Source organism: Dendrobium catenatum, unplaced genomic scaffold (genome assembly GCF_001605985.2).
Source record: "Dendrobium catenatum unplaced genomic scaffold, ASM160598v2 fragScaff_scaffold_124, whole genome shotgun sequence".
In the NCBI taxonomy this organism is placed as follows: domain Eukaryota; kingdom Viridiplantae; phylum Streptophyta; class Magnoliopsida; order Asparagales; family Orchidaceae; genus Dendrobium; species Dendrobium catenatum.
The window spans coordinates 701,853-711,395 of record NW_021318586.1 but is presented as its reverse complement, the minus strand read 5'-3'; the positions used below and the strand labels follow the sequence as shown (position 1 = coordinate 711,395).

The following is a 9,543-nucleotide window of genomic DNA, read 5'->3' as shown; positions in this document are numbered from 1 at the left end:
GCCCTCCGGTAGTTTTCTCCAGGCAATCCGAATACATCCCAACCAATCCAAACTGTTGTCCACGCTGGTCGTCTTCTCCATGTCGCCCACGACGATGGTTTATTTTATTTTGCTTCTACTTGTTTCCCCTTAACAAATTAATTCAGAAATGCAGCATTTTTTATTCACAAATGCAGGCTGAACCTTTAAGTTTTGATCTCGCTCATGTTCTGAACTCTCAAAAGTTACTTCTTCCTGAAATTAGTGTAGTAGATTCAGATCTCGCTATTGCAAATAATTGCTACACTGCAAAATCTAGGATAATAATCTGAATCTAAGTACACTTCATTTGAAACAAGTTTTTTCTTTTTCTAAACATTTTATCTTAAAGTTTTGAAATGAAAAAGGTATATAGGAAAACAAATCTGACACAAGCAGAAGGCGAAGTAGAAGCAAAAGTTTCGGATGAGCCGACCAAGCGAGGCAATGAAGGCGAAGCAGAAGTTTCAGAAAGATAGGGTCGTAAAGATTAATAATCAAATTGACTGCTATGTTATGTAAAAATCTCAATATTCTAATAATATAATAATCAAATTGACTGCTTATTTTTTATATGTCCATGCTAACAAGTTCTTAACAAACCTAATAAAAATTGATTAGCCGTTAAATTCCAAAAAATTTAAATGCTTAAATATGCAAATATTATATGGCAATGCTAAAGTGACATGTTACTAAGTACTAACCACAAACTTTGTTGGAAATAAAAACATAGAATGAGTAATACTTCATCTCAAAAATTATAAGATTTTATTTTTCATATTGACAATGAAATATTTCAAATATATTAATGTGATTATTTAGAAAAATATTTATTTGAAAATAATGGCATTATTTTTAAATAATTTATTAAACTTGGCCTCGGTATTCACAATTTAAATAAAAAAATGTCCTCGTGTCATTGTGTGGCTAGCAAATATATATAAATATTTATTCCTGAATAAGAAAAAGGCTAGCATGTCAGAAAAATTGAATCTTTGCGGCAAGCGTCATTTTAATATTTAAATAAATTTATATTGCCGACTACTTAAAAAAAAAAAAGATAATATTTAAAAATAATCCCTACTCCCCCTTCGTATAAAATAGTCATTCTCCATGCTGATGTATTGCCAAACTTAATTACTCCCCTGGCTTGACAGTTCTCCTCTCCTCCTCCCGCCATGGCTTTACTTCCGGCCACCATTACCGCCACCGTCCGCCCTCTCTCCGCTCTCAACTCCAGTAATGATCCCTCCTACGTCCGCATCCTCGACACCACCCTCCGCGACGGCGAGCAAGCCCCTGGAGGCGCCATGACCGCCGAGCAGAAGATCGCCGTCGCCCGAAACCTCGTCCTCCTCGGCGTCGACGTCATCGACGCCGGCTTCCCGATTTCCTCGCCGGAGGATTTCAATGCCGTTAAATTGATTGCCGACGAGGTCGGGAATATGCGAGGAGGGCATGAGCCGGTCATCATGGCCGCGGCGCGCTGCTCGAAGATTGATATTGATACGGCGTGGGCGGCGGTGAGCGGTGCACGGCGGCCGAGGCTCGGTACCTTCATCGCGACGAGTGAGATTCATATGAAGCATAAGCTGAAGAAGAACGCAGATGAGGTGGTGGCGATTGCAAGGGAAATGGTCGCGTATGCGAGAAGTGTCGGCTTTCAAGATATCTCCTTTGCCGCCGAGGACTCTCTCAGGTGGGTGACAAATGAGGAATATTTTTCCTGATTTAATGTTGAATTTAGTTTTTTTTAATTCTTATATATATTTTCAGATTTAAATATTTATATGAGTGTGATTAAAATTGAGTTAAATTTATCTTAATTAATTAGTAATTTATAATTATAATTTATTCTGCTCATTAAATAATAACTTTTTTTTGAAAGCATGGGAGTGCTCAAATCGGACCATAACGATTTTCAAATATTTTTTTGAATAAGAATATTAATTTATTTTGATGAATTAGATAAAAACAATATCATTTATTTAAATTACTCTAATTTTATAAAGATAATATTAATTATTAAGATTGATTTGAAAATTTAATTTATTTGATTGAATTTTATAATTATTTTAAAATTCAAATTAGACTAATTAAACTATGATTAATATAAATTAGCATAATAAGTAATTATTAATTAGTTATTTATTAAATTAGTTAAATATAATAACTTGTATTAACTTAAATTAATTTAAATAATGTTAATTTCTTCATTGAAATTTTCATTAACTAATATTTTTTATTATGATTATTTAAATATTTAATTAAAATAACTTATTTCATTAATACCAACTAGTATAAATAATTTTCAAAATAATAAAAATTTAATAAAAAAATGTTGTTAATTAATGTGTGAAACCCTCGTCTTTCTCCCCCAAATCCTTGTCACTCATAGTTTTGAAGCCCTCCATGACAAAGAAGTGAGGAAGTTGCTGCGGGAGCTTAATGAAGAAGGCATCGAAACAAATAGCGGTGTGTGAAGAATAAGATTTTGTTTAACATGCGAATTTAAGTTAAATTAATAAAAAGCCCAGATTTATCAAATATGTAATTCAAGGTAAAAAAGGATTTAGATTAAATCATTTTTAAATTGATTTAAATTATGATTAATAATCACATAGATTATGATTAATGTTGTCGATATTTTAAGATAGTTTTTAGTCTTATTGCGTGGCGGTAGATAGATAAGAAGCTTACGTCTTAGTTTTCCACAAAGATTCAGCTCATCGATAGATAAGAGAGAGGGGTGCAAAATCATAAGAGACATAAGAGTTTTTATGTGAAAAACCCCAAAAGGGGGAAAAACCACAGCCTTGCCCAGTTGAAATTATTCCACTAATTTTGGTTGTTGATTACAAATGATGTCCTTCTTCGAGGAAAAATGTTGGCTCAATATATCAAATATACATTGTATATAACACATTATGTAGTTTAGAGTTGGGAGAATCCAATAACATGAGAGTTATTCACAAGAGAGTATTGACATGTTCATTTAGTCGGTAGGATTGTATTTGGGTGATAGAGGTTGAAGAGATCATAATCAACAAGCAAAGGAGGTTGGAAGTACTGTAATCGGTGATGGAGGCAGAAAGGACCATGGTCAGCATATGGTGGTCAAAGGGACCTTGGTCGATAGGCGACAGGTTGGAAGGACTGTTGTTAGGTGATGGTAGTTGGAGGGATCGTAGTCGGGAGACTAGGGTGGTTGGAAGGATCATAGTTGGGTGACGATGGTCGGAGGGACCGTAGATCAGAATTGTGGTCGAAGAGATTGTAGTCGGCGCGCGGGCAATGGAGATCAGAAGAATAATAGTTGGTCGATGATGGTTGGAGGGAATGTAGTCATCTGGCAAGGGGTGGTTCGAAGAACCATAATCGGGCGACGTTGGGCGGTAGGGGTGTCAAAAGTTGACACGACCTAGAATCAACTTGAAAAAATTCAAGTTCATGTCAACCCATTTGTAAAACAAGTTAGGCCCGGGTTAATATTTTTGACCCGTATGAAAATTGGGTCGAGTTCGGGTTGGTTTTCAAATTCCTTGTTAAAGATTTTGGGCTTGTTAGAGAACTTGAGCTACCTTGAAGGTGAACACAGTTCTGTTGTATTTGCCTATACGTCAGATTTTTCTATTGAAAAATTAAGCTCAAGAAATGTATATTGCCTCATAATATACATTGAAAAGCAATTATTATGTATGTAGGTTTCATCTTACTCTTTAAGTTTTTTTTTTCTTTTCTAATGACCCTTTAGAGAATGTGACATTCTCCAAACTAATTTTCATTTTCATAACCTCTTTCTCGTTTTTCTTTCTCAACATGTATCAAAAGTTTTATTCATAAAAACTTTAAATATTTGGAAGCTTTTGCTGTTTTTTAACATAAAAACGAGTTGATGCTGTGATTTTAAAATTTTCACAATTGGGCTGGGTTGGCTCGTAAGAAAAAAAAAAGAAATCTACGTGTCAGCATTTTATTAATAACAGGAAAATCAATTATTTCCGGCGAAATTTTCTGACGGAAATTGAGCATTTTCGGACGGTTTTCTAATTTACTGGCGGTTTTCTAACTCCACAAGTAATAATTTCTCTTTGATGACATCTACATTTCTTAGTTATTAACCTTCACTTTTTTAATGGAAGATAATGATATATTATATGAATATAATATTATACTTAATAAATAAAATTAATTATAGTGAAAATGTAAAGTTATTCGTTTTCACTTAAAATTCGAATTAACTTTACGCTTTAGGTGAGAATGTAAAATAAATTTGTATTTTTAGTGAACTTATAAATTGTATGTACATTTTCATCTAAAATTAAATAAAAATTGGGTTCACATCTTTAAATTCTTAATTATATTTTAATCGTATTATTTTTACTTAATTATTTATAAATAGTGCTTCTCCTTAAAATTTAGCGTAAGCAAATTGTAGCCTGTTCTAAATCAAAAAATTTTTCACCCAAAGGTCGGATAAGGATTTCCTATGCCGTATTTTCGGGGAGGTTATAAAGGCTGGGGCGAGAACAGTGATCATAGCAGACACAGTCGGCTGCTCTATGCCATCAGAGATCGGTGGATTCGTCGCATACATCAGAGATCACACGCCAGGCATTGAAAATGCAATTGTCTCCATTCATTGCCACAATGACCTCGGTCTTGCCAATGCCAACACTCTCGCTGTATTAACTCTTCTTCTTCTTCTTCTTCTTATTCTTCTTCTTTCTATATCTTTCATTCAATGGCATGGATTGCAGGGTATTGAAGCTGGGGCAAGGGAGGTTGAGGTCACCATTAATGGTATTGGGGAAAGGGCTGGAAATGCAGCCCTAGAGGAGGTAAAAGCTGCAATTTTGCTCAAATATGCTTGTTTCTTTTTTATAGAATGCTACCATCCATTTTTCAATATTCAATTGTTTTGAGATAATTTTTTTTTTACATAATTTTGCAGGTCGTCATGGCTATAAAGTGCCGAAAAGAATTAATGGGAGGCCTTTATACTGGGGTTAACACCAAATATCTTATTGCAACAAGCAAGATGGTACATCTTTTATCATAATTATCAGTTTCAATTATGTAATCATAATAGATGCAGGCCATGTAAAGAAAATTTGATATATTGTAGGTTGTAGAGTGCACTGGATTGAATGTTCAACCGCACAAGGCGATTGTTGGAGCTAATGCTTTTTCCCATGAAAGTGGCATTCATCAAGTAAGCACATTAATATAATCATTACTCTATACTATTGGGGAATAACATTATTTGAATATGATGCATTGTAATCTTATATGAACTTAGAATCGAAAATTTTATTTGAAGAAAGGATTGGTAGTGGAATACTTTGAGTGGGAAAGCCTCCTTGAGGTGGCGGTGAGGTTGTTTGGTGAATTATGTAAGGGTTTTGGGTGATAGTGAGGTTTGGGCAAATGGTGGTGAGGTGGTTTTTGTATATAGAATCAAAACATCACAAAAAGTTCCAATTCACACTAAAGAGGATGAGATGTTTGGCCACCAAGCCAAACAAAATTAGAATTGCTTGAAGTAACTTCCAAATTTATTCAAGCCAACAATAATCTTTCAAATTACTTTTCAAAATACATAAATCATCCTCTCCATAATCTCTTTGCAATGATAATTCAAATCATCCAGTTCTCGGTTTCATAATGCCTTGGCTTATAGTGTTACATTTTATGGTGAAATTATTTGAATTTTTGAGGATGTCTTTCTTCAAAATTAAATAATACACTTAATTCATTTTACCTTTATTGATGAAATTATTCTGCGCTCTTTAGGATGGCGTCCTTAAATTTAAAGGCACATATGAATTCATTTCCCGTGAAGATATTGGATTGGATCTGACAAGTGAACCTAGTATTGTTCTAGGAAAGCTCAGGTTTCTCCTCCCTCTTCCCCTAGCCACTCAATTATGTTAATCATGATGCCTCCAAAAAATTTAATAGCTTTAATATTGAATGAAGCTTCTTTATGTTAGGAACACATTTTTTTCAAATTCAAGCTTCATTTAGAATGGTTTTTTTATTGCTTCTTAAAGCAGCTTTTTAGTAAAAAATTAATTTTTTACTAAAAAGCTGCTTTAAGAAGCAGTAAGAAAACCATCCCAAACAAAACATCAAGTGATTCCTTTTTTTTTACGATCTATCTTTTATGTTTTAACGTAGATTGTTTAGAGGAGAAACATCTAAAGATTATTAAAGTACAAAATTCTTGAATTGCTCTCATTTTTTGTTTTGCAATTTACCAAAAGTTATGCTGGCTACTTATTCCATAAAATGATGTAAAGGTCCAAAATATTCGAGCTTTTAAATGTGGAAAACTTTTTATTCATGACAAATATATAACATGCTCAGCTTATTTCCTTGCAGTGGGCGGCATGCTTTAAAATCTAGGCTTTTGAAGGTATTGCTTTATGGAACTTTACTATCTTCGCATATGAAATATTTTACTTTTCCTCTTCTGATGTGTCATCCTCCTGCTTGCCTATCATAGTTAGGTTATGATTTAGATGGAACAGAGCTTGATGACATATTCAAGAAATTTAAATTGTTGACTGCAAAGAAAAAGGTACATTACTGCATGTCATCGGCACTGTTCACTGATGCATTATATTCTATATATACAGTGGCGGAGCCACGGTGGAGGCACTGGGGGCACGAGCCCCCACTGGCTCCATGAAAAAAAAACTGGCACTGTTCACTGATGCATTATATTCTATATATATATATATATATATTTGCAGCTGAGCTTACATCTTGTGCAATCTTAGATTTCGTTTGGGACGACTTTTTTAATGCTTCTTTAAGCAGTTTTCTAGAACAAAATTTTAATTTTTATACTAAAAAGCTGCTTTAAGAAGCATTAAAAAAGCCATCCCAAACGAAATCTTAATGTTTCGGAATTAGCTTTTCATAGCCAAATATTCCATTGGAAAAGCATTCATAGCCTCTTAGTTGCATAAAATATATATTTATGTTGATAATTTTATCCTTAGAAATGCTGTAATGGGCTGGTTATTTTACAGAATATTACTGATGACGATATTGAAGAGCTGGTATGCAGTAAATCTATGCAATCTGAACCAATTTGGTCACTTGGATATCTTCAGGTAAAGATGATTACAGGTGCTATTTCCTATGTCCATCATCAGTTGGCGTTTCTTAAACGGATCTCATTTTACAGGTTATGCATGGAACTATGGGATTCTCAACAGCTGTTGTTAAACTACTTAACGTGGATGGACAAGAGAGAATTGCTTGTTCTATGGGGAGAGGACCAGTTGATGCTGCCTACAAGGCCATTGATAATATTATCCAGGTACACCAAGAATTTGTATGAGAATTTATTTTCAACCGTGATTTTCTTTTACGATAAATTATCATTTTTTTTGTTTTAGTAGAATTTAAGTTTGATGGTTGAATTAGATGAATGCATCAGGCCTGTTCCCCCTCAAATATAAGGAAAAAAAATTATAATATGATGATGAGACTTGCGATATTAGAAGCAGAATGTTGGACATTAAAAGAGAAAGATAAAATTAAGTTTAGTGTCGTAGAGATTAGGATGCTCAGGTGGATGAGAAGCTTTATATTAGAGACATAATGCGAAACAAATATATATGTGAAAGAGTTGGAAGATTAAAGAGAGTTGTCTTAGATGATTTGTTCAAATAAAACTTCAGCCTCCGTTTGCACGTTTCTTCGGTCAAATCGACTGCGATCGGAAGTAACAATGAAAATGGGAGCTTGCTTGTTTCAAAGGTAGCCATCTTTCTTCCGTTCGCACGCTTCTTCTTTGCTTGTTCCGATTATACCCTCTGCCCATCTCACTTTTCCGGTTAAAATTGACGGCATGACCAAAATAGTCCCATTTGGAGAAGTTGAGGAAATAGTTGACTATTTTGATCCCTCACAAAGAGTTGAGAGACTATTTTGATCATTCTCTCTCTCTCTCTCTCTCTATATATATATATATATATCACATTCCACCTCTTAGGCTCCACACTAGCGAGAGAGTTTTGTACACAGCACATTGATGTTTAATGCAGCTTTATATAATTTTCTTGAATTTCATAAGAGCCCTATGCATTTGTATTTTGATGTATGCTACATTTTGTTCTTAATCTATTGTAACAGCCTTCTAGCTATTTCTTATAAAAAAATGCAGACTCCTATGAAGCTCGTTGAATACAAAAACTCTTTTTTGGATGGCATACATGCAATTTCTTTGACCCAAGTAGTCGTAAGCGAAGATAATGGTAACATATCTACACATTGTCCATGCACAAAAGCCAACGGTTACAGTAATGGTCATGCTCCATCTGAGGGAGCCATTGGTCACAGTAATGGTAATGATTCATCAAAGAAAGCCAATGGTCATGCAATGAGGTTTGTTGATTCATTTCGTACCTTCTTTCCCAATTTTTCTCGTGAATTCATTGTGTACTTCATTCATCTTCCACTTATTTTGCTTTAAATTGCAGGATTTGAATATGTTTAAGTTTTGTTATTTAATTAATATTATCATTATTCTTATTATTATTACTGCTACTATTTGGAACATATAGGGGTGTCAATATTTGACTGGACCCAAAAATTTCGGATAAGGGTCAACCCGAACCCGAAACGGGTCGGGTTCGGATTCAACAATTTGACTAGTTTTAAAAATCGGGTCGGGTTCGGGTTGGCTCTTTGACTTGAAAAACGGAGATTGACTCATTTTTTGATCCGAAAACTAGCAGTTTTTTGTTGGCACTGGGTCATTTGATTGTGTCGGGTTGACCCGGACCTGAAGCGGGTCAGGTTCGGGTCAGAAAAATCAACCCGTTTGCAAAAAATGGGTCTGGTTCGGGTTGACCCGAATAGTGTCGGATCAATTTCGGATTCGACCCGAACCTAACCCGGGACCCGAAATTGAAACCCCTAGGAACATAGCTATATTAATCAATATGCATGCTAATGACCATTTTCAATGAATTAGATTATTCTCTTTTCAGCTTTAGTGGAAGTGGAGAAAGCACAGACCTTGTTGTTTCTAGCGTCGAAGCCTACTTGAGGGCGGTGAACAGGATGGTGGCTAAGAAAGAATCCAGCTAGATGTATGGAATTCCACTATCGGAGGTATACTATGCCAAATTTTGTTCAGTTCTAAAATGAACACTTTGAAGCTATTTCTTGTTATATTAAGAAGATTATATTAAGCTTAAGTTGGTTGTTGTTTTACTCTACTTTTTGTTATTTGCATCTTAAATTGTAACGTTCACTGCTCATCCATTGAGGAATCATATAGATTAGGTTGAATTGCTTTGTAAGCGCCACCCTTTTTACGATTTTCATTCTTAGAGAGTACTATTGTTAACATCCCATGTGAATATGTCAAAATGGTAACAACATGAATTGCAATTGAATTTCTCAACTTACATGAATTAATAAGTGTCTTTTTATGATTGTATGTTGGAAAATTCACTACAGTAGATATAATTTAACATCATATGGCTGTATGAAGGT

General features: G+C 34.4%; 1 protein-coding gene across 1 annotated transcript; it reads left to right on the top strand.

Annotated features, from left to right (window-relative positions):
* Positions 1-1,313: 1,313 nt before the first annotated feature.
* On the top strand, positions 1,314-9,263 carry LOC110098602 (2-isopropylmalate synthase A). Its single transcript, XM_020825475.2, has 12 exons — positions 1,314-1,717; positions 4,490-4,703; positions 4,779-4,859; positions 4,973-5,062; positions 5,147-5,233; positions 5,815-5,915; positions 6,406-6,439; positions 6,530-6,604; positions 7,062-7,145; positions 7,220-7,354; positions 8,204-8,424; positions 9,033-9,263. Exons 1-12 carry the CDS (start codon positions 1,329-1,331, stop codon positions 9,130-9,132), a joined length of 1,611 nt encoding a protein of 536 aa, XP_020681134.2. The 5' UTR covers positions 1,314-1,328; the 3' UTR covers positions 9,133-9,263.
* Positions 9,264-9,543: the final 280 nt, after the last annotated feature.

What these genes read in the sequence shown, in the direction of transcription:
- LOC110098602 (XM_020825475.2), top strand. Translation starts at nt 1,329, where the DNA reads ATGACCGCCGAGCAGAAGATCGCCGTCGCCCGAAACCTCGTCCTCCTC. An exon ending in GAAATGCAGCCCTAGAGGAG is followed by an intron (nt 4,860 to 4,972) that starts GTAAAAGCTGCA and finishes ATAATTTTGCAG; the next exon opens with GTCGTCATGGCTATAAAGTG. An exon ending in TAAAATCTAGGCTTTTGAAG is followed by an intron (nt 6,440 to 6,529) that starts GTATTGCTTTAT and finishes TGCCTATCATAG; the next exon opens with TTAGGTTATGATTTAGATGG.